General features: G+C 39.9%; 2 protein-coding genes across 4 annotated transcripts in view; one reads left to right on the top strand and one right to left on the bottom strand.

Annotated features, from left to right (window-relative positions):
• Positions 1-325: 325 nt before the first annotated feature.
• Positions 326-5,984, bottom strand: LOC128447594 (ubiquitin-conjugating enzyme E2 variant 1). Of its 2 annotated transcripts, none has more exons than XM_053429786.1 (4): positions 5,885-5,984; positions 4,531-4,679; positions 2,829-2,954; positions 326-1,568 (listed from the first exon to the last, which is right to left on the bottom strand). In XM_053429786.1, the coding sequence occupies exons 1-4, from the start codon at positions 5,913-5,915 to the stop codon at positions 1,422-1,424; spliced, it is 453 nt and encodes a 150-aa protein (XP_053285761.1). In that variant the 5' UTR covers positions 5,916-5,984; the 3' UTR covers positions 326-1,421. The 2 variants fall into 2 exon arrangements, with proteins under 2 accessions (XP_053285761.1, XP_053285771.1); XM_053429796.1 differs by having other exon boundaries at positions 5,860-5,915.
• Positions 5,985-15,583: 9,599 nt separating this feature from the next.
• Positions 15,584-25,841, top strand: part of plxnb1b (plexin b1b) — a 98,934-nt gene continuing 88,676 nt past the window's right edge. Inside the window, exon 1 of one of the 2 annotated variants that reach the window (XM_053429750.1) lies at positions 15,584-15,967. The gene's annotated coding sequence lies outside the window, so the exon portion shown is untranslated. Of the gene's footprint in view, positions 15,973-25,841 lie in introns of both variants that reach the window. The other variant, XM_053429742.1, reaches the window with a different exon arrangement.

Raw genomic sequence — 25,841 nt, 5'->3', positions numbered from 1 at the left:
ATGTTGTCTCTTGCTTTGTCACTCTTTGATACAGTGGACCTGATGGGAGACCTTACATCAGATACAATTAGAGTGATTGTCCTTTTATTATTGCCTCTGCCCCCCACACAAACACAGCTGACATTAGGGCCATTAGAAGGATTGGATGTGAAAGTTTTTTTGTTGGCTTTACTATAAAAGTGACATATGATAAATCTTCTATAAAAAGCCATTACTTATTTTTTGTTTATCCAGTATTGATTTCATTCAGTATAGATTTCAGTAGAAGTCGTATTGTGTAAACATATGGAAAACACTGAAGAAAATCAAGACACAAACACATGCAAAAAGTAATAATGTTTAATTCAAATAAAACCATGCAACAGGTCATTAACACCCTGATTAGATTCAACCTGTTATAAAACGAACATCCAAAGCCATACATTGTGTTCAGTGGGCATACACTGTATTAGAGGTGACTCCCTAAAGTATACATGGATCAGCCCAGAGACTAAAACAAAAAAAACAAAAAAAGGAACCCCCGCCACCACCCTCCCCCTGCTAATAATCAATCACCATCACAAAGAGCTAAGAACCATATGGCACACTGAAGACAAGTCTGCGAGCATGAGTGATGAGACAGCAGTGCCCTTTTGATAAATACGTAGCTGAATGTATAGTAGCAGTTTATTCCCATGTACCAGACATGCACTCGCTTAAGGAAAGGCGAGTGCATGTGAAATTCACATTGTCGGGATTGCAGAAACTGGGGGATTTGAGACTATAGCGTCGCCTGGAAGACCAAGCACTGTGGTGTTTTGAGTCATTATCTTTGTTTTTACTATGTGAAGGAAATCTTGATTCAGCATACTGGAAGATATGTTGGTGCCAGCTGTGTGAAAATATAATCCAAATTATTGTTACAATCAACATCCACATTTCAGTCGGGATTATAGTAGTATTTTTGTTTTGCTGTGCGAGTTGATTCAAATCCCTGACCACAATACCCCATGTAACAAGCACTTACTGTCCTCAGTTGACATGAAGAATCCAGTGTGCACACACACATAATTGATACACCAAATCTGTTCATTGTTATTTTACAATCTGTATGTAGAACACAAAGGTAATAAAAAAATAACAATATTAAGATGCATGTACAGTATTTTTGTTTCATAATGTTGGGTCTGCTTCGTGAGTTTTCATGGATGACTGGGCACTGGGTTAGGAGGTCTGGTTCACCTGCACCTCCCTCTCTGTCCAATCAGAGGCTCCAGAGGAGAAAGCAGAGTCGAGAGTCTTGGGTAACATGAGTCAGCGTAAAATGTTAAGGATTCTCTTTGTGTGTGTCTCTTTGCGTGTGTATGCAAGTGTGTGTGTGTGTGTGAGTGTGAGTGTGTGTGTGTGTGTGTGAGAGAGAGAAAGAGAGAGCACAAGGAGCCTCAGTTGTTGTACACCTGGCTCTCCGGCGGCTGCGAGAGCCTGTTGTTCTCTTTCATCATCATGTGCTGTCGCAGCTCCTGCAGCACCATGCGGATAGTGTAGGTGGTCTTCCACCTGGACAGCAAAGTCATCGATTTTGTCTCCACCTGCAGGGAGAACAAGTGGCCGAGGAAGGAGAGGGTGGGGTTATTTAATGTTGCCCTTCCCCCAAAAAACACTTTGCAAGCTCATGTTAAAGTAACATACTTAGATTGGACAAGATTTATCTTATTTTTTAATTACAATTGGGTAAATTAAAGTTTAATAAATAGTGAGCAGAAACGCCTAAAAATACAGGTAGTGTCAGCACTCAATTTAAGATCAAAGACCTGTTCAGACATGGTATTAATATCTGTCCTGAGTGAACTGATCACAAGTGGACAAGCCTAAGTACAGGTGTGAATATCCGATCTGTCAGATAACATCAGGTCTGTGATGCATGTTCTTTGTCTTTGCTCTTTTCGCTGTGTCCTTGGCCACATTGAAAGGCCGCCTTCTTTTCATAATGAAACTGTAGTACTTTTACACTACTCAATGCCCGTACATGGATTTGTTTGCGGCTAAATTAGGTGGTCAACACTGACCACCAAATACAGTTTTTTTTCTTTCGAAAGAAAGCGCACAGCACTTTCATTGATTTACTCCTTCTGAATCTGCTCTTTCCCACTGGTCAAAACCCCCAATAACATCCACCATGATCTGGCTTTTGTCAGCAATGTGAATGGATTCAATCATTATTCACTCAATGACTGCAGTAGACACAGGTTTTTATCGGCTCTGATGGAAACCTCCTATACGAACACACTAATTTGGCAAGACAGCGAGGCCATAGAGCTTGACGTGTTCTGTGCATTCCTAACATCACACATGACACACCAGGGGGAAATAATTGAGAGGCCAACTGGTAATTCAACTGGCAATTAGAGAGGAGTAAAATCCCTTTTTAGCACTCACACTGCATTTTTTTTAAACTGTGTATACTCTGTTTTGGTGTAAAATAGGGTTATCTCTCTCTTATGCGAACACACTGACACACACATTGAAATTGGACACATCTGTAAAGTCATACTAGGTAAAAAACATTATTTGATCTTTGTAAACAGAAATGATGAATGTGTTTATTTCCATGTTAAGCAGGAACATGAGATCTGATGTTCATATCAGGTGTGAGCAGGAAGTAAATTCTTTCACTGAGACTGAAGGTAGAGGTCGGGTTTAATTAAACAGGCAACAGAAGATTTATGTTTTTGTTTGGGTAAATGAGTACTTTAAAAGTCTTATTCAATTCATAAAATATCAAAGAACCCTTACACTGATCCAAGTGTTGATTAAATGGAACATATATGTGATGAAGCTCTGATACTCACCGCACCAGTGGAACTGTTTATACCGGTCAGGTTGATCTTGTTCACAAAGCGGACCACAGGGGCATGCTCTGGGTATCTGGATCCACATTCTATTTTCAGACAGTATATCCTGTTTTCATAGACGGTCTGCAAGTCAGAAAACGAGGGCCAGGTTAGTCCAGGACCTCCTGTGGTTTGTAGTGCCTATCACTTCTCCACCGATATAATTAACTTTGGCAACATCCGTTTTAGTTTTCAGATTATAAGGATCTCTGTCCAAACAAGGGTTTTGGCTCCATATCAGTTCTAAACCTCATCCATACTTACACCTGAAAAAATATCATGTGAACACTCTTTTTTCACATGTTATTCCTGTCTTTAACTCCTTCTTTCTTTTGCATTTGACAACAGACTAGCAAACATGACAGGTTGTTATGCTGCCCATGTAAATCACATTTCCAGTATCTTTGTAGATACCGTGCCATTTGATCCCACAGCACTGTAGAAAAAGGGTTAGCCATTGAGTATTCAGAACTTTGTCATTAACCTTGTACCAAAGTATCAGATACATTTTTCATAGCATTCACAGTTGACATACTTGCCCTGTGCTGTACTAACAGCAACACCACAATAAGAGATCATGTTGACCTTGTTGATTTGCAAATACTTAACTGTAGCAGTAAGATTACATCTCCTCATGTTCTTTATCAATGACGAGTGAGTACAAAGAGCTGCTACTTAATTTTAAGCTAAACCTAAGTGAAAGCGGCATTTTAAGCACACACCACTTGAAAGAAGTCGTTTTACCTGATAGTTAACTGTTGACTACAGTACAGCTCAGTACAGGTCGTAAGTGGACAGTGATTCAGCGACACACCTGCAACTAGGCGAGGATTTCCTTGCCCTGGTTTATTTTACAGTGAGGGCAGCACACCCACACAGCTTAATACACTTAGCCTCTGTTTGATATACTGTTGGCAATGCAGTGATTCACTAGAACGTGGTAACACACACCTTCCTACACTGTTTGAAATAGAGAGAGCTTTATTCATTGAGGACAAACCCCATACTGCAGCATTTGGGGAGCATCCAACATTTCCTATTTTTCATGGTCCCTTCTGTCTTTGTTTCAAAGGCGACAAATGGACACTACAGTTTTTGCTAGTTGGCCGTTTGACCGATTTTCTCTCTGTTTGATTTCTTCAGTAAAGTCGTCAGCAGAGAACTTGTTTTAACTCGTCATGAGTTAACTTCCTCTGTGGCAGCAGAACATGTTGGAGCAGCATAAAGAGACTCCTGCAGGCTATGCTGGACTAACCAAAGACTTTGACGTCTGATTAACACTGAAAAAGTCAGGACGCCTAGGAACACTATGATTAAAAATAACCATGATGCACCACTCTGTAAAAGATAATAATTACAGTGGTATTTGTTATCTGTTGTAATTGATGAACACTTGCGTTGTCCTGAAAGTCAACCCAATTATTTTGACCTAACTTTGGTTTAAACAAATATTTTCTTATTTGTGGGATTGTTTCTCCCCAGAATAGAAAAGACTATTAAGTTTAGGCACTGTGCATAAGTCATGAAATACAGATAGCGAAAACCCTTCATTTGTTCCGGTTCTTCAATATAATGCAAAGCTGCATGCTCTCTGTCCAACTGGAGATTAGCAGCATTATGGATTATAATAACACTTACTCTAAGAACTAGGGTGGCTCACCTTGGGAGGGCCAATGATCATGCCATCCCAGTAAGTCAGCGACATGTCGGCATCATCCACAAGGCCCCAGCTCACTGTGCCATCTCCACCTCCCTTCTGACCTTCCTCCAGTTCCTCCAGCAGACGGAAACTGCGAGGAACTGCGACGCCTTCACACAGGCAGACACACACAAAGAAACACAAGAGGATGGTTAAATTACTTATATCTGATTGCGCACAGAGGAAATGTCCCTGAACAATATGCTTGCCAGGCCAAGCTAAAGTAAGGTATTAATAAAACAGCACTGGAATGATAAGGCTGTATTATTTTTATTTTCATATAATATTTGTCAGTGAATTTCCCAGTGTCAAAGAATAATTTACCAATCTTTTAAAAATAGGATGGAATGCATTTATTGTTGTAGATTTAAAACATTATAATATATATACAAATTAAATGATAAGAAAGTTAATATACTCTACAAAAATAAATACAAGATAGTACTTGAGTTGACAGAGTAGGTTATTATTATTCATAGTTGTTCAGTTTATTCAAATTGTTGACATTAATGTGTGGATGGGATGTGGAGATCCGTTTGTTCTTCAAGGCTGAAAACAGCAGCTGGTCAACAAATATGAGCGACAAAATAACAATTAATTTACAAGGCTCAATACATTTTCACACAATGACAGTTGTGACAAAACACAACGTTTTACATTGATGGCCAAACACACAAGCTCTTCCTTTTTGACAGCATGTTTAATGACCTGATCGACCAAGCTTAAAGCGATACCGTTAGCTTTGGGCTAACAAGGGCGAGGAACTACGTTGCTGGCTGATTAGGAAGTTTCAACTACTGAGCATTTAGATGTAAAACATAAAGCGGAAGATGTTAAATACGCAGAACGAATCTGTTTGTATTGTCAAACAGTGTGTTGATAAAAACACAGACTGCCGAGCTAAACAGGAGCATTTCCTCCGGAGAGCCTGGGCTCCACCGGACAGCTAACGTCCCCTCGGCAGTCAGCTCCTCCACTCGTCGAGCTGGTGGCGGCTGAGCACAACACAGCGGAGGAACATGACCTCTGGTGCGGCCTCGGTCCCTGCACCGTGTTTCTCTGGCGGGGAGGCTACACACTGGTCCACGGAGGCTGCCGCAGATAGTCCACTGTGGGCCAGCTTCAGCCACAGCCTCAGCTAGCTGCCGTCATTATTGGCAGCACTTTGTGTTCCTGCTCCAGACACAGCCGCACTACAGCTGCTCTCGTGTACATTATAAAACCAGCGAGCAGCTAACGTGACATTTAAGAAAAGCTCATTCTTCAGAACTATGGAAGAAAAGCTCCTACCTCAACTGTGATGAAGTATTCTTACCTGATCCGGCGGCGGCCGCCATCTTTGTCATTACTTTACGGAAGCGCGCGTGTGACGTCTTTTTTCACTCATGCGCATGTTCTTCATCTACGCGTTCGAGTATGTCTTCTTCGATTTGCATAGCGGTCCAAAAACCAACGTGAGCGGTGCTACCGCCACCTACCCTCTAATTTTGAACAATACATGACTGAGCAAACTGAATCTAAATATACAAAAAAAATAAGAACTAACACAAAAATCTGAAGTGAGACAATTCCAAATAAAAATGCATAGGTTATTTTTTTTCTAATAAATAAAATATAAATTGAATCTGATTCATCCTCTGTCTGGGGAGTAACTACATTATATTGCCGTGAAATATCTATATAATAGTAGGGCTTCCCCCGTTTCAAAGAATCTGAATACAGTGATTGTTTTAATATACTGAGTATTGGGTAGTGTATCAAATATGGACATTTGTGTAGAGAAAAAAAATCAAATAATTGTAGAGACAGAGCTGGTAAACAAGTTGTTCTGGTTTGTGATATGCAAAAACTATTAAAGTGATTTCAACCAAACATTGCTGAGCCAGGATTTTTTTAATGTATTTAATTATGTTTAAAGACAGATAAATAATTTTGGTTAACAGATTATTTATTTTCTTCTCAATATTTCTACAATAAGAACTAGACAATCGTGTGTTAGATTGTTTGAACTTTTTGTCTTCTTCTAATACCTGGCACTTTGTCATTCAGTCTTTCTCAGTCACTCATTTACTTCCTACAACCCATCTGAAACTGTCTTGTCTATGGAGTATATTGCAGCAACATTTGCTTCTCAGCCTGGCAATTTTTTTTTTGATTTTTAAATATTGCAAACCCAGATTTTGTGCACTGGTGTGATTATTCTGTGATGAATAAACTATTATCTTTCTTCTGATCTCCTAAAACTAAATTCTAAAAAGTTGTTATCTTTTTGGTTTAGAGCTTTTTTAGCCAGTTTCACAACAACCACATATTCTCTGACAACTACTGTACACTCTGAAAAAAGAGGTTCTAGTTAGAACCAAAAGTGGAGTTAGGTGTGTTTTGAAGAACTCTTGTTTGAACTCAGTTCCCCAACGATCCATAAACAGAAGAATAAAAAGGTTCTTGAGCGACAAAAGGTTCCCTAGGGCACTTGTGAAGAGCCCGTCTTTCTTCGAGTGTACTTGGTATGTAATGTAATCTAGGTTACTGGAGGAGTTTTTCCTGGTTTAGATTACCATGGTGGAATCTGAACAAATCACAGGTTTAAGTTCAATTCCGTTAAGTATCCTTGTAAACTGTTTGAAATTTGTTAAACAGTTCCTTTGTCCAACCCTGGAAACAGTATATGCCTTCTCCTTCATGGTCTACATTTGGGTCGTTTGATCCATCCAGCTATTTCCTTGACGTCACGATGTTCTCTTCTACCCAGGCCCCGCATACACAATATGGACCTTGGAGTCTGCTTAAATAAGCAGTTATTTATAATGTAGTTAATTCGAATTCAGAATCTCTGATGTGAAACTACATATTAAAAACAGTCAACTTATGTGAAGAGACAAAACTTCATTTATTTATTTTAAGTTGCTACTACATGAAAAGCTGGATGGACTTTGATTGATCACAATGTTTTATATGAAACATTAAAAATAGTCTGTAAGAAGCTGTCTCATTAGATAACCTGTCTTGATCAATAACACGATTATGAGTTATATGTTCTACAAAAGCCACTAGGGGGCAATGTTGGATTTGGAATCTCACCAAAATACAGTTTATTTCATCATTGGCCCCTGGGTGAACTTATCACCCAATTTCATTACATGTTTGTAGGAGATACCCTGCTGACAAATCATCAAATAGGGTGGGCCTCTAATAGTTTGCAGGATGTCTAAAAGCCAATCAGCCGAGTTCAGTTAAATTCAATGGCTCAGCACTTGATTTATTCACAGTAAGCACAGAGGTTCCCCTCAAAGGCTGTATTCTTTTAATTATATGGCCCATATTTCACAGACACCATGCATAAACACAGTATAAATAATTAATAATAACAATTATGTTTTCATCGATTGAATTGATTATTTATCACTCCCCACTAAAGATGGTTTGACTTTCTTCATTATGGACGTTGATTTTGTTCTGACCACTTGTTCAAGAAAAGCTACATATCATACATCACATCAGTCACATTTTAATTAAAATCCTTTGCAATTAAATAGTTAGTAAAGCTGTTACCATAGATTTCCTATGAATTCATCAATATGGAAGCTGCTGACTGATGTGTGTTTGCTTATCAAGTGTCTAGCAATGGCAGTTTCCATGTTACGGACTTCACATGTCATTTATACACTCTACAAGAGTTACTGAAATACACAATTAGATAAATGAATAAACCATCTGTACAGCTGACACTGAATTGAGTAATAACGTCCACTGCACTTTAGCAATATTCTTGTCTCAGTCCCTTGTCTGTTTCTAGGATTCTTGAATCATTCAGCTGTGGAATAAAATGCTATGCTTCAAAAATGAATTTAATCAGCACCTTGCTTGTTCCTCCATGAACCTACAGTGATGGAAGAAAACCGAAAGTTTTTTTAAGTATAGTTGATGTTTTAATCCTATCACATTTGAGCAGAGACTGAAGGGTCCGTCTGTGTTTCGCCATATGATAATAAACATAGGAAAGTAGTCCTGCACCTCCCCCCAACCATCCATTCCCTTATTCAGCCAGCCTTCCCAGCTCCCCTCTGAAGACAAGTTGGCTCTCAGAATAACCAAGAGCAGTGTGTGTGTGTGTGTGTGTGTGTGTGTGTGTGTGTGTGTGTGTGTGTGTGTGTGTGTGAACTCTGGAGATGAATGGTTCAGTGTTTCTCACAGGGACATGAATGCAGTGTGTTGCTGCTGACAGACAGGCATGCTCATTCACACTCTGCTTTTCCACTTTCCATCTCAGTTCTTTGTCACCCTGCTATGAATTCAGGCTTGTGCTCTGAAACATACACACAAACAGCACCACAGAGAACTGAGGGGTGCCACTAGAATTCCTGGGTGTGATGGTAACAGCTTCAAAAATACTCCACGCATATACTATGTTTTTAGCATGTCAGAAGTATGCACATAGTGGATTTAAGTTGGAGTTCTTACAACTTTTAATTTGTTGCCATTCTATTGCATTCACCAGTATTTTCTGTCTTGTATTCTTGGTTCATATGCTTTAGAGCCAGCTGTTGACCTATGCCAAACATCCCCTTTATTTTCTAAATTCCTTGAAAAGTTGTTGAAAAGAATCATGTGAATTTGTTTGAGAATTTTCAGCCATGATTTAGAGAACCCTAAGGCTTAGGTGAAAGTTACCAACAATCTTCACATGGCCTCAGACGATGGACTTGTCGTTCCGCTGGATCTCAGTTTTTATCACAGAGACTAGAACATGTTATTGGGATTTAAGCAAACATCGAACAGGTTGATTTGGATCATACTTATCAGATATATTCCAGTTTTTTCATGTTAACAATGACTATTTCATGCACACAATAAATATGCATGGGGTTCCACAAGGTTCTATGCTTGGACTGATAGTTTTCACCTTAAATATGCTTACACTAGCCAAAATTATCATAAAGCACCATATACAGTGCCTTGCATAAGTATTCACCCCCTTTGGACTTTTCTACATTTTGTCATGGTATAACCACAGATTAAAATTTATTTCATCGTGAGTTTATGTAATGGACCAACACAAAATAGTGCATCATTTGGAAGTGGGGGGAAATATTACATGGATTTCACAATTATTTACAAATAAAAATCTGAAAAGTGTTGAGTGCATATGTATTCACCCCCTTTACTGTGAAACCCCTAACAAAGATCTGGTGCGACCAATTGCATTCACAAGTCACATTTGCAAGTCACATAATTAGTAAATAGGGTCCACCTGTCTGCAATTTAATCTCAGTAAAAATACACCTGTTCTGTGACGGACTCAGAGTTTGTTGGAGATCATTACTGAACAAACAGCATCATGAAGACCAAGGAGCTCACCAAACAGGTCAGGGATAAAGTTGTGGAGAAATATGAAGCAGGGTTAGGTTATAAAAAAATATCCAGAGCTTTGAACATCTCTCTGAGCACCATAAAATCCATCATAAGAAAATGGAAAGAATATGGCACAACCGCAAACCTACCAAGAGGAGGCCGTCCACCCAAACTGAAGAGTCGGACAAGGACAAAATTAATCAGAGAAGCAACCAGGAGGCCCATGGTTACTCTGGAGGAGTTGCAGAGATCCACAGCTGAGGTGGGAGAATCTGTCCACAGGACAACTATTAGTCGTCTACTCCACAAATCTGGCCTTTATGGAAGAGTGGCAAGAAGAAAGCCATTGTTGAAAGGGATCCATAAAAAATCCCGTTTGGAGTTTGCCAGAAGCCATGTGGGAGACACAGCAAACATGTGGAAGAAGGTGCTCTGGTCAGATGAGACCAAAATTGAACTTTTTGGCCTCAATGCAAAACGCTATGTGTGGCGAAAACCCAACACTGCCCATCACCCTGAGCACACCATCCCAACAGTGAAACATGGTGGTGGTAGCATCATGCTGTGGGGATGCTTCTCTTCAGCAGGTACAGGGAAACTGGTCAGAATAGAGGGAAAGATGGATGGAGCCAAATACAGGGAAATCCTTGAAGAAAATCTGATGCAGTCTGCAAAAGACTTGAGACTGGGGCGGAGGTTCATCTTCCAGCAGGACAATGACCCTAAACATACAGCCAGAGCTACAAAGGAATGGTTTGGATTAAAGAATGTTAATGTCTTAAAATGGCCCAGTCAAAGCCCAGACCTCAATCCAATAGAGAATCTATGGCAAGACTTGAAGATTGCGGTTCACAGACGGTCTCCATCCAATCTGACTGAGCTTCATCTTTTTTGCCAAGAAGAATGGACAAACCTTTCCATCTCTAGATGTGCAAAGCTGGTAGAGACATACCCCAAAAGACTTGCAGCTGTAATTGCAGCGAAAGGGGGTTCTACCAAGTATTGACACAGGGGGGTGAATACTTATGCACCCAACAGATGTCAACTTTTTTGTTCTCATTATTGTTGGTGTCACAATAAAATTTATTTTGCACCTCCAAAGTACTATGCATGTTTTGTTGATCAAACGGGAAAAGGTTTATTTAAGTCTATTTGAATTCCAGTTAGTAACAGTACATAATGGGAAAAAGGCCAAGGGGGGTGAATACTTATGCAAGGCACTGTACATGTCTATTGTTATGCAGGAGACTCACAATTGAACTTATCTATTTAGCCAGGTGAATGTAATAACTTAAACTCGTGGAATGTCTTTTATATATTAAGGCCTAGATGCGCTGTAATTTTTGTAACTTCTAAATTCATACAAGACTGAAGTCAGTCTTGGCCATAAACACCTCAGAGAAACATTAACTGATCAGATAGTGTCTATGGACGGTATTACCTTTATCAATAATTACTTTGAGGAACCTTGGAGGTATATTTGACCAGAATCTGTTCTTCGATTCACACATATAACAAGTCTCAAAAGACAGCCATCTCCCGCCAGCACAATCTTTATTATTAAAATGTACCTTTTTGATAAAGATTGCAGTTAGGGCTGGATTCAGATGAGTCCTGGACCATATGCTGCTATAGACCAAGACTGCTGGGGGAACTCCCATCATGTACTGAGCATCTGGACTTTTATCATTGTATGCTGTAATTATTGACATAATAACAACCAGTCAGACAAGGCTTAAATACAAGAGTATATACAGGTGTTATGCGTCATCCTATCTTCTCCTCTTACTCTACCCTCCCCCACTTCTTTCCTCCCAACCCAACTGGTTAAGGCTGATTACTTTATGTAAAAACATTTTTTGTCTCCACTGTCATCAAGTGGTTGTTTATTGTAGGAACCGTCTAACTTCTCTACATGAAAGGTTACAGTCATATTGTACTTTGTAAAGTGCATTGATGTAATGTATGTTGTGATTTATCTCTAAACACTGTTGATTAAACTGAACTGAACTGAATCAAAAAATAATAAACTGGTGCTGTGGCATAATTCCCCCCTTTCCGGTCAAAGGTTTTTCAAACACGGTATTTTTCCTTTTTTAAATGGGTTATAAAAGACCAGCAGGTAAGGTATGTAGAACAGGTAGGCTATTATAAAAACTGCTGGCTTAATTTAGTGTGAATCACATAGATATTAACCATAATAAATGATTGTAGAGACATAACAAGTGAGACAGACAGATCAGTACTAGACATAACAGCTCATTGAATAATTCGATGAGCATGAATCATATGGCCATCACAGTGACCTGACCCCAACCTGTGTGGGTGGCTGTGGCTGAGGGGTAGAGCGATCATCCTCCAACCTGAAGGTCGGCAGTTCAATCCCCAGTCTACCCCATCTGCATGCCGAAGTCTCCTTTGGCAAGATACTGAACCCCAAATTAGCCCTCATAGAACCACAAAGTGCTGCTAATAGATGCACTGTATGAATGTATGGGTGAATGTAGAATTGTACTGTAAAGAGCTTTGAGTGGTCATCAAGACTAGAAAAGCGCTATATAAATACAAAACCATTTACCATCCAAGCATTAATAACAGATTTTGGGGCAATGTGTTAGACATAGCTCTCCAGCCCCTTATTAACTGTTGGATCTTCAGACTCCTGTCCCCTCCCGTGGAGTTTAGTACATCATTGCCAAGGAGCATTGAAGGTGCTTTTAGTAGAATCATGTTCCAACACACCACAAGAAAGGCAGCTATAGTTCTACTTGACTCAATTTCAGTCTGGTGCTCTGTCTTGAATAAACTTCTGAATATGATGTGTATGTAAAATTTGGGGAAAAGATGAAGTATTAAACAAATAATTCATGTCTTTTCTTAATCACAACTCAAAATAGCTTTAAATGTTGATTGCAGTATATACTGATATGTATCAATGTATAAGGAGTATATTGTGATAGCCAAAATAACCATTGTGGTGTTGTCTTTGAACTGGGAGGGGGGTAGGTGTAGGTGTTTGAAGTGGGTGAAGCTTATCTAGCTTCTGTCCTACAGGAGAATTAATGGGGGAGTTAAAAGGCCTCTCTCCCCCTCTATCTTAGTCCCCTCTTGTTAGGAGAGGGAACAGAGAGAGAGGGGGAGCACAGAGCCTTGATGCATTCACTTGTGAAAAAAAGGTTTTGTTTTGCTTCTCCAAAATAATTACTTTAGTCTCAGAATTCCAACGAAAGTTTTCTTTCCAACAACAGCTATACTTAACTGAGTTAACAATGAATAAATAATAAAGCAGCAGGATTTTCTTTATTCTTGAAGTTGTTTTCTCAGATAATAAACAAATTCAGACATTTTTTGCAAAACATAAATTTGTCTCAATCGAATGCCTCACTCTTCCAAAAGACAGAGCTTCTTTAAAGATAACAGTTGTGTGCAGCAGCTTTTGTGATCTGTGTGTGGCCTCCATTGAAATGCAGCTGATGTCTCAGAACAGGACATGTTCCCTGTAAATGGAAACGTGCAAAAAATCTGGGCCCTGAACAACATCACTGAGCACAGGAAGTACACAGAGCTTCAGTTCCATCAGTTCCAGTCATACTAGCTTAATTCTTTATGGATGCTTATTTCACGCTAAATTATAGTTAAAGACTGCTGCTCACTTTAAAATAGCAACGAAATCGCTGTCTATTAACTTATGTATTAGGTGACTGCAGTCTGCATACAGTGTAGCATTGTAAACCTCTTATCTTGGTTGGTAGCTTGCTCCAGGTCCTCTGGATTGTGGGTAAGTGGGCTACAACTTCTCTTTAAAAACTGGGTTTTATTCTTATTCTGTCAGTAACAGTACATAACTCTAGGGACACTACTTACAATCATACCTGTACAATGTGAAACAATGGCAGGTAGACACAGATTAACTGCTTAACAAGGGAACATGCAACAGCAACTTAAGTGTTACACTTGAAAATATATAAATAGAATACTAATTAAAGTGCTCTAAATGACTGAATTCTGCATTTGTGCAAAAATGTTGTGGAATACATAATTTACTTTCTAAATGACACAGCTGTATAAGAAACATACAAACTACTTTTACCACCATTGGACTGCACTTAAAAAAAATGTAGTCTCAACTGTACAATATCTTTACTGTGCTATATTCATCTGTCTGTGCAATATCAACGGTTCATGTAGAATCCATACATTCTGTAAATATTCTCAAACTGCATCTATTTCTTCCTGTCTTTACACTGTATATACTAGTTTAATTACATTGATATTTTTCTATATTTCTATATATTATATTATATTCCTAATACTGAAGTATTACATGTTACCTATTAGTTGCTGATGCCTTCTTGACTGCTGTAACACTGCAAATGCCCCCATTGTGGGACTTATAAGGGACTTATTATTCTTATGTCATTAAAATAACCCAAAATGCGATATGTAATATTAATATGGTTGCAGTATGTAGGGTTTGAAAACTCTAAAGTATGGACTGTGCTCCTCCAACATTAGTTTCTAAGATGAATAAAATCTTAAAGTAATCAATTTTTCGATCATAGAGTTTGCTCCTTCAATTGAAACTTTAATGCTTTAGAATCGAACAGTCTGTGAAGTCAGCAGATGTACAAAGTGCATGTCTCCACTTGGCCAGAAGGGGTCTCTCATTCACCACTCATTTTATACAGTGGTAATGCCAGCTTAATGTACTGGGAGAAATGCAGGATTTAAGAGGACACGGTTTCAGTGAATACTTACTGTAACAGTCTGTGATCTTTAATAGTCTATCCGATCCAATTGAGAGTCCAGCTCTCTCTGCATACATTATTCACTTGCTGCTGTTTAAGGTCATATACTTTGCTCTTTGATTTTTTTCTCCTCTATGTGTGTATGCAGAGAAAAGTCCCGCTATAATTTCGTGCATCATGTAACGGAAATCTTTCACTGAGATACGGCTGTTGTAGTTTGTTGAACACAAGAACCACTGCAGTTTTTGAACAGTCATAAGTGCACAGTGTGTAGCATTGTATTGCATTACATAGAAATACATTTATAAATGAGCATACAACGAGCATCATCCCTCTCTCTAAATCCAGAGCAGCACGATCCAGACCTGCACAACTGAACAGCCACAATTCATTTTAATAACATCTAAAAACACTTTTCCTCCTCTCCTCTCCTCTTATTCCCAGTTATCCCCGCTCACCACAACCGGTCACAGCAGATTCTAGTTTAGATTCAGCTAGAGGTTTCTTCCATTGAATGAGTTTATTTATCTTCCCAGTGCAAAGTGCTGCTCGTTGTGGGAACTGTTTTGTTTCTGTATCATTTTATAAGGTTATGAGATAATCTATGTTACGATTTAGCGCTACACTAAATAAACTGAACTGGATGGAAACTGAATCCCAGTGGTAACAGTTGGTACCTACATTTTGCTTTACGATATAGAATGCATCACTTTTTCGGTTATAAACATATATATGCTGTTGTGGAGGTCTGGCAAAATGTGTTAGGTTTAAAGATTTTCTTGCTATATGTATATATTTATGTTCTCTGCAGGCTTTGCTCTTTGGTTTTATTTCACAAACTGCCGCCACACATGCATAGTGGTATAAAGTCCGAGCAGCGCTTGAAGGCAGCATTGTGTTCCGCCTGTGAAGGGTCAGTGAACGCAGCAATGAGCCAGTGAGCGGCCACATGTGGAGACACCGACACCTCCTGCTTCTGCTGAGAGAGGAGCCGAGCGGAGCCGGGCGGAGGACACTAACCAAACCTCCTCGTTACTGACCGGATAACTACCCTGCTGGATTTCCACCAGGCAGTGCGGAGGGTGCACCACTGACAGTTTGATGCCCCAGAGGAACATTCTCAAGTTTGTGCTGAGCGACAGAGGAATGTGTGATCCCCTGACCTCCAGGAATAACGTTATATTGTCGCCGGAGTCGGGACTAAGTGCAGGCGCTGAATGAAACCAGTGAAACCCGGCTTGCTGCGCTTGGACCGAGGAGCAGCGTTTTCTTCGCCTGACTGAGGAGTCGTAAACCGGGTAAGGTGAGTGGCACTGCGGGCTATGCGGTCCTCCGCTTATCCCACTTTAAAGTACTTGTCCCCACTTGTTTCCCCTCAGTCCCTCCGCCTCTGCTGCTGGTCTTCACTCCCAGCACATGTTGTGCGAGTGTTCAACCCTCACCCACTTCCACGGTGTTTTCACTCTGACTTGTGTTTTATTAGAAAGTGTTGATGCGCAGGTTGATATTAGCCACTTTAGCTAACGCAGAGTTAGCCCCCACCAGTGGCTCAGGGTCTGGAGTTTGCTCACTTGTGCCTGAACACATCCCCCAGGCGTCGCCGCTCCAGGGCTCCACACTAATAACTATTTCCAACCATTAAGTGGTATTTAAATAAACTTTTTTCAAGAGTGGCCCTCTCAGAAGCCGCAGTGTTGCTTAACTTTCACAAACAAATCCGAAAGCAGTTCAAAGTTAACTCATCTCTCTGGTGCACCGTGTCAGTGGGACTCGCATGTATTTGTATCGTTCCGCTTTATTTCTTTACTTTGTATCATTGGCAAAAACAATATATTTTCGACTTTTTCTATTATTCGTTGTAACCCCCAGCAAGGTTTGCTTAATGGGTGAATCGTTATTCTCTTAAGAATCCATCAGTATTAAAAATGTGTCTTAAATGTATTTAAGTTTATATTTCCGTATCACTTGTGCGCCAAATTTACCAGTAAAACCCAAGAACCCAGAAAAATGTCGTGCAATTATTTCCAGGCTGTATTTCTACTTTTCTATACTAAATAACCAGTAATTGGTCTTTTTAGTGGATGTTCTGTTCATGGAACATTACTGTGCAATATGAGTCAGAAACAGCAGCCGAGGACCGAAACTATGTGATGATGGTGTCAGCACATTCAAATGTCTTATTTGTTCAGCTGCATCACCGCATATCAGATAGTTAGTATGAGCAATGGTAAGTCACCAGAAGAGAGTCACACAGACTGATTAGGGAGCTCCACGAGGTTAGAGGTCAAACAAGGGTCTTAATGCCACTTCTATTACCCCAGTAACTTGTTAAATATTTTTAATGACAGAGTGTGTGTGGAAATCTTGACCACACCTCACTGTTGTGCCGTCTTCACCCATGGCCATCTGCTCCCATTGCCTCATAACATAATTGATGGCTTAGTATAATCCAGGAAATGAGATTGAATATCCCCTCCTGATGATGATGATTGCTCATTTATTTGGATTCACTCACATGATCGTCTGCACATATTAATGGAATTTGCTTTTCAGGTTTTCTCTTAATTATTTATATTCCCAACATTGAAGAAAACATGTAAGACCAACGAAACGTACATTAAAGCAGTGGAAAGGGAAAAGCAGAGGTCCTTTTGGAGCTTTGTAACAGGTTTACAAATGTTCTCTTCAAGTTAAAGTTGTGGTTCATGTCAGATTACAAGTGAATGCAAGTATAAAGAACGTTTAAGTGGAGTTGCTGAGACTTAATGTTTTCATTGCCACCCCGAAGTGAATGATTGTTTGTTATTAGTTGAATAGTAGCCAGCATGTGCTTGTACTTGTGCCTGGATAAAGTCAGACACCAGGACCCGAACTGTCTGGACTTGTAGATTGACCTTTGACACTGTGAATAAATGCCATCATTACGGTTTGCTCATTTGACCTTAAAAGGCTTGGCCTGCTGTTATGTGAATGGGATAAAAATAAACTTTTTCAGGTTAGGATATTTCTTGTATCTGTCATTTATGTTTAGATAACCTGCAGAAAAAGCATTTCAAGGAAATTGATCATTACTCACATGAATTTCAGGGTCAGTTACTTATTTTTTCCTCTGTTTTGTTGTATCAGTGAAGTCAGCAAACTTAAGAGGAAAGTTAAAAGGTAGTCATGATTCAATTTCTATAGATATTTCAACAGTACATGAACTGATTACTTGCATAAACTAATAATTTCACTAAACTAATTATCAGCAGACGTTTCACGGAGAGGACTTGTGACCACAGAGGTGTTAAAGTACTTCTCCAATAAACAAGATTCACCTCACAAATTCTGTTGTAGTCAAGGTGCCAAATGTCAAAAGGTGAAGGAGTGGGTGTAGGCCGGCCTTGTTTAGTGTGTGTATGTGTGGCAGCTGTGGAGGGACTGCAGGGGGCATGTGGTGTTAAAGTCTTCAATCATCACACAGCTCTCAGATAAACAAATGTTTTAAAAGCCAACTAATTCAACTCTAACAACATCCACCAAAGTAAGGCTGTGAAATTAGGGATCACTCATGATTTGTGATACTCAGCGTTGGCTGTGACATCAAGGACAGACTGAGGGTTTGATAAACCATGACAGGAGGGTTATGGCACTAGATCATCAGCTTGGGTGTTGATAAAGTGTCTGCATGCTGTACAATCGGCTCAGAACAAAGGCTCTAGTGTATTGTGTTAGTGACGCCATTTGTCGCCAGAGTTGGCACTGTAGTGATCATTGAGAGGAGCTGTGGTATCGAGGTGCAACTGATACAATTGTCTGACCATTCACAAGTCAGTTTCAACCGTCAGTCATGACGTCGCCTATTGTTTTTTCCCCCATCTTTATTAAAAAAACATGGTGTTTCAGTTTTTTAGCAGAAGTACTCGATCTCACGTTGGCATTTTGCTCTCACTCAAAATCCTGCACTCACACTCAAATAGCCCCTTCTTGTGCTTAGATTAGCTCTGCTTGTGCTCAGACTCAGATATTTTGTTGCATAGATTCTTTCTATTCTTCACTCCTCTACTTCTGGTACTTTTTGTACTACACCTTAATGGCCTTCAAAGGGAGACTTTTGGAAAGTGTGAAGCTTATGAGCGATTATGGAGATTTGCTGTTCTCATTGATGGGAACCTTTAGTACCCCACGTTCAAGTGTCACATTTATAATGGCTATTCATATATTTGACTTTACTCAGGGTTGTATGTCAAATGTATTTGATTTTCTTTTCAACCATATGACAACCTTTTTGCCACAGTATTTTACCAGTCTTTTTTTATTTTTATCTGGTCTCTTGAACAAGATGATTGCCAATTAAGGGATCAAATAACAAATTGTTTGGAAGGTCAGGATTGATATGTGAATGCTTGCCATGCCCGTCGGGGGTCCAGGTCTATTCCACTACCATTGCCAGATTAAATTCACAATTTAATTATGTCACTAAGCATTAAGTCAGTAACCTCATCAAAGTGTTCTAGCTGTTTAACTTTTTTTTTTTTTTTGGTAGGACAGCTGACGCACCAAGATTAGTGACAATGTACTGCTGGTACAAACCCTGAGCGGAGGGATAATAGATGAGCACAGAAACTGATACCGCTCCTACTACATACTACCACCACACTTTGGGACACCTCTCGATAGCACACATTAAATATAGCCTCAGGCCTCTACTGTGTATATTTCCTGTACACTGAAAGTGTGGCTGGAAAATGATTTGAAGATGTTGTAATGCATCAAATTGGTAGTTTCAAGCTCTTCTGTTGGCATAACATATTCTATGGCATGTCCGTGCACTGATTTAGCAAATTTTTACAGACAAACATTTTCTTGGATAACAAGATAAGCAATAGCACTCCTTCAGGATTCCCAGAGGATTTCATTAGACAGTGTAGCCAGTTCATTATTCAGATATGTAAATGGAGACCCAGATACATGCAGTGCTGTAGAATGTTAAATAGTTTGTGTTGAAATCCCTTTGAAGCTGCAAGTGAAGTACTCGTTAAGAGTGTGAATTATTAACTCATCATGGTGCGCTGCTGTGTACCTCCACCACATGCCGCTCACGGTGTGCATGTGTGCTCTACAATTGTTCCCTCATGAATGAAGCTGGTGTGTTTGCCTAAGGTCAATGTTGAAGCCAGAGTACACGTGATGCTGATGGTTTACCCGAGCACAGTCTGCCTCCTTAGCCTGAACTGGACTGAGAAACACAAAAACATTATTGACATACATAATGCCTGCATGGATTTTCTACGTCGAACTTTGAACTGAACATGATTTACCATTAGTAGCTGCAACTTTATGGTTGAATATATTATCGAATTTAGGCTAAAGTATACAGGACCTTCTTTAGTCAAAGTGTTGCTCTTTGTTAGGATATTACTGATGGTTAAAAAGTCTCTAAATTATTTGTCGAAAAGAAATGTACGAGAGTGGGGAAACCGCTTACTTATGTGGGCATATTCGGAAATATATGGTGGATCCTGATAGTGGTGGTGGATCGTGATGGTGGTGGCGGCTGATCATGGACTATGACTGGTTGATATACAATATGCCTACTCACATATTCTACCATTACTGGCAATAACTCCACCATTTCAATTGACATCGCTGCTCCCTTCATCTCAATCAGACATTTTCTTAAACATTGATACACCTTTCCATTATGCTAAGCATTTATTGCACTTCTTTCCGTCCTGGGAGAGGGATCCCTCACATGTGACATGAGGTTTAAGATGTTTTCCCCCTGTTTATAGTTTTTTTTGTTTTTGTATTTCCTCACTCTTGTTGAGGGTTAAGGGCAGAGGATGTGGCACCTTGTTAAGCCCTAGAGACAAATTGTGATGCGCGAATGTTGGCTATACAGATAAATTGGATTGAATTTGCCAATGTGTTCCCCATCCCTGTGTCTGCATGTACCACACTTTAGGCCCAAGGTTATTGTTGTGTTTTAGAGTCAGCTATCATAACAAACTATAAAAAGTTGAGGCCATTAAGTCTGCGCCATGAACAGAAAAATAAACTCCCTTCAGGGAAACCTTTTGAAATGGTAATTTACAGTTTGGAAATGTACGTTCAGAACCTGGAGCTCACTCTGCTCTGATCTTAGCACAACCTGTTGTGTTTTGTTCTTCACATTCTGTGTATATGCTGTTTTTCTTTCTCACTTAGCTCTAACTTAACTTTCCCCTCCTTATATCACGCTTTATCGGAGAACTGAAGCAATTTCCTCTTTCCCTTCCTCTTCATAATTCAACTCTTCTAATTTAACACTGTCCGCAGCTCTCATTTCTGTGTTCCCTTGCTCCTTCATTCATGCATACCTGCGCTCCCGTATCATTTCCAATCCTTCTGTGGGGCTGAGGCAGCTGTTTGTGGAGGGCCCTCGGAGAAAGAGGCCCGGCTAGCGAGATAGGGTGACATTGATGAGAAGGGCTTTGTCATTGCACTTGCAGTGAGAAGATGAGACCTCCACCTGGGGTGGTTGAGGGTGGAGGGAGTGCTGAACAGACACAAACATGCATACACCATTGTTCTTCTTTCCTTATGAGGTATTTCATAGGAAGGCATGAATTGCACTACCCTTAACCTGAACCATAATCAACTCTACTGTCATAGTCTAATCTAAATGTGAACCTAATGATAATCCAAGATAAATGCAATTAGATAAGGGGCTTATATTCATGTAATGTTTTTCTTTGAGCCAATATTTGATTTGTCTCACACTCACATAAAATATGAATGAGAAAACTATGTAGTTTTTTAATTTTTTGGTATTTGTGTCTATGAACAGCTGAGATTGAGATTGAGAACAATTGAGATTCAATACTCACATATCATACAGAGTTTATTAGTTTCACTCACTGTTTTCTCTGTGTAAAACCCCTATGAACAACAGGTCGAGACTTGTTTGCCTTGTGAGGCTGAATGTCTCAGTATAACTCAGAACAGATGGACAAGACAAATTGAAAGCTCTGAACACAGAAAGGAAAATTGCAGCATTTAAGCATAAGCCTTCCGTTGCTGTGATCGGCACTAACTCATGATATCTAATAGTGTAAGTGGATCGCAGGTTGAAATAATTTAACCCCATACTTAAAAGTCCTACTCCTTAGGTCCCTGCCTTTACTTCTGACATTCATTTTTAACAATGAACTCAACTTACCTTAAATTAAAGGGCCTTTGATTAAAGAGTTACAAGGTGCTGGACCAGAAAACACAGTGAAGATACCAGAAAGTTGAAAAGAGCAAAGCTGAAAATGACACTGTCAAGCTACAAAAGTGTTTTAGAGACTTTAAGAGGCTCAGTCATGTTTTTCTGTTGTTTTTGGTGCAACTGGAAGGTCTATATCAGAAGACCTGCCTTGACTTATAGATAATTAACAAGATTTTTAAATCAATTCTGCGCTCAGTCTGTGTACAATGTAGAGGCTTATGCTGGTGTAATGAATAAACTGTGTCAGGTCTTGGATAAAAGCGTAGAGCTTTAAGCAAGTGAGTGTCTCAGAACAATGCATCACAATAATTAAGACCTGAAAACAAAAATATTATTTGCATCAGGAGTGGATTACTTGTGTGACTGTCACTACAACACAGTAAGAGTCTGTGCTGATCAACAGCCAGGGACTACAACATAAGGGTAGGTGTTCGCACTCGCATTCCACACATGCATAAGAGAGAACATGATGGTGACTCCCTACGGCAGGAAGATGAGCTCCTTGGTTGGTTGTATTCACCTGTCAGTCGGTCTCCAACATAAGACCTTGACCTGCAACACAACATGTAGCCACTGTCACGGCTTCTACCTTGGTTTCCACTGTTCTCCACTTGTTGTGATGAGGAGTCAGACATTGCTCAGGAGGGGATGCTCAGTGCAAGGTGCATTCTCCAACTGCTGGCATTGCTATCGTCACACATCAAGGATGACTACAACAAACACAAGAGAAGAGAGGTCGACTGATGTGGTTATTCAGGACTGAGATTTATAATTGATATTTGGACCAGCTATGCATGGAAGTAGTAACAATTTTAATACTGGTGTCAGAATATAGAAAACACAGAACTACTGCTACATAGGGTGTACAGACACCTGCTGTTGTCTCCAGATTTCTATTATTTTGTCGAACACAGTTGTAGCAATGTGGGCTAAACAACAAATAACTCTCTGTACACACACAATATAATCACTACATCTTCCAAAATGATGACAATTAAATCAACAACTCTTTTAAAATAATTTTAATAGAAACTGAACATCGCAACCATCATGACATTGAACCTTTGGTCATTGCTCGAGACTCCATACTGCTGTTATACTGTTATTCAGTCGACCCCTTTAAGAGAGATCATGATCTGTAATATTGCATCAGAATCGATACAAGAGAACTCTTGGCTTCCAGATCTTCATTAGTATTTGGGCAGAGAAGGCCAACCAGGGCTGCAGAAAATAAAAGATTTCTTAGGGTTCTTAGGTAAAAGAGGGGTACACCACAAGATGTGACAAGATTATAGAAAAATGAATGTTTATAGTGTGTGTGTGCATAATGGAGCAAACTGCAGTGCTACAGAATGTTTCACGCTATTTGCACCCGCCCAAAATACTATGGTTTCCTGCTGACTCTTTTGCTGTGCTTAGTCTCTGCAGCTTTGAAAGGGACGGTCTGTAGGTCTTGAACCCCCCCCTTTTGCTGGTCTCTGCAGAGGGGAAAAAGAGCGAAAGTGGCCCTGCCTCCTTTGTTTCTTTTGTTGAAGAGGAGGCTGTAAAGACCAGCCAACCAGAGAGAGGGATTTTTCTGGGGAAAAAGTGGAGGTTCGGGACGTAGGGCGTACCTTGAGGAGAGCGGGGGAAGGGGAGAGGACAGCGAGAGGTGGGGAGAGAGTCTCCTCCAATGTGTCAGTTGGAAAACAGCTGGTGTTGACTGCAGACTCCTCTTCTGTCTCCTCAGAGGAAGGACAGGTGAGTGGGTTTGGCGTAGGAGGGAGTGTCCACCATCTGGAAGATATCCCAGATCATGCAGGCTACGGCTTCCAAACATTTCCTTTGAAAATAAACTTTGTGAAGTAACCTGTAACTCAAGCAGTTGTATTAGTTTTGCAACTTGAAGATTTTTTGGCCATTTTGTTTGCAATTCATAGCTGCAGTCAGACAGGTGGCCATTCATCCTGGCTCACAACCTGAAATGGAATATCATCTGCATTACGTCAGGCAGCTAGCTCATGGATTTTTGACTTAAAAGGCAACAATACAAGAAGCATCTGTTATGGTGACACCAACCAAACTCATTTTCCTCATTTCATGTGCATGTGTACGGCTTTCTGTGGCACGCTGACATGCGTGAAAAGCAGCGTTCTGAAATGCCGACAGCATGCTGTTGCTAAGTGGCAACAATGAAAGCTCTTGGAGAACAGTGAGCTCTCAGTCTCCCCAGAAACGCCCTTTTTCTCAGGATAGCTCTCCCTAAATTGACTCACCCCTCCCCTTAACTCCCCTTTAACACCCTAGGTTGTGGGACCCTCTTTCCTGGGAAAAAGGAAGAGGGGGTGGGTTGCTATGGCAAACTAAAGACGAATGTTGGATAGGCATGTTAAAAGTTCAGGACCTTGTCCAGCTGCTGGTGGACTCCACAAGTTCAGAACAATGTTCCCTGGAAACTACCTTACCTCGCTGTGGGTATGCAAGCCGAAGCTCACTGTTAGTACCTGAAAATAAGCTCTGCCCTTTGCAACATTCTCATAAGCTTAAGTCATAAATTTGTCGATGTCCACAAAGCTGTGTAACTTTACAAAGCTGTGTAACTTTAAATTTAAAGTTAAAACAAAAGTCGTTGTTAAAAGTCAGAATCATCAGTTAACAGCATTTAAGCCTGCATTCTTCCAAAGAGATTCTTAAATCCACATCTGTGTATTTTTGAGTTTATCAACAGGAAAACATTTTGGATCCAGGGAATTGTCACATTCCTAAATATTGCAAGATTTTTTTAGGTCAAGGTTGGATACTTATGCCATACATCAGACATATCCAGGTGCTGGTACAATATCTAGTTTGTATTTTCTAATGTGAAAGCGGACAGAATGATTTATGATTGTTTGGCCTTGGTGAAGGTGCATGCCGTACTAGTTTAGCATTGCAGTCATTTAGATCATCAAATGTTTTATTTAACTTGTTATTTTTCATTTAAACATCAACATGCATAACATAAGTTACGAGAGCTTAGTCATCTCACTGTAGTGCGAGGAATCTCTTTCAGTCTGTATGCATGTATGTAATTCACAATCTCATGATCTCTATATCTGTTCCACCCGAAACTAGAATTTGGTGCCATTTGGACACACAACACATTCAATATCAATATACTTTAGAAAAAGCACCTTGACTTTGATTTAAGGGATAGTACACCCAAAAAGGAAAATTCACTCTGTCCACTCCCCATTATCACGATATTCGGTGATCAAGGCACGGACACGGTTCCAGAGGAGGACAACAGCAAACATTTAGGCTTAAAGCATCGTGTAAATGATGCCGTTGGGAGTCAAATTTGAATGCTGGGGCTTACAGACACCTGTTTTTTTCCCTTCTTTTTCTTCATTTTTTTATGTCTGAAAAAGGGTCCCATTGATTTAAATTGTATCCGATTTAGCTGCAACGCTGTTTACCAGTGAAACTCCAAAAGTTTTTTGTGGACTCAAGCTATTTTGGGTGTACTATACATTTTTAAGATTTCTAAACTTTAGTATTCAGTTTTAAGTCAAAATCATCACAATTTGTAGTTATTATTGCTGTTATCACCTGGCTGTAAGAGATACTGTAACCCTTTGTTGTCAATGGTGTATCAATATCATACAATTTACTTTCCCCGAGCAGTATTTTTACAAACTGCCCATAATGTGTCTTTTTACCATGACACCTCCTGTGGGTTCACGTTCCAAAAGGGGTCACAGGGCTCCTGTTATACTTGCATATACACAAAACTCCCTGAACAGAGCTTCCTTTTCTACCCAATGAAGCATCAAACACCACTGAGCTCATCTTAGACTCATGTCTGTGACAATTACAATACTATTATACTACCGAACTACATTTGTGTTTGAAACCAGTGTTTTGAGCGTGACAAGTCAGCAAAGGCTACGTCTTGAAAAGACCCAATCCTCAAGAGG

Source organism: Pleuronectes platessa, chromosome 2 (genome assembly GCF_947347685.1).
Source record: "Pleuronectes platessa chromosome 2, fPlePla1.1, whole genome shotgun sequence".
Classification (NCBI taxonomy): Eukaryota; Metazoa; Chordata; class Actinopteri; order Pleuronectiformes; family Pleuronectidae; genus Pleuronectes; species Pleuronectes platessa.
This window is presented reverse-complemented; position numbering and strand designations above follow the sequence as displayed.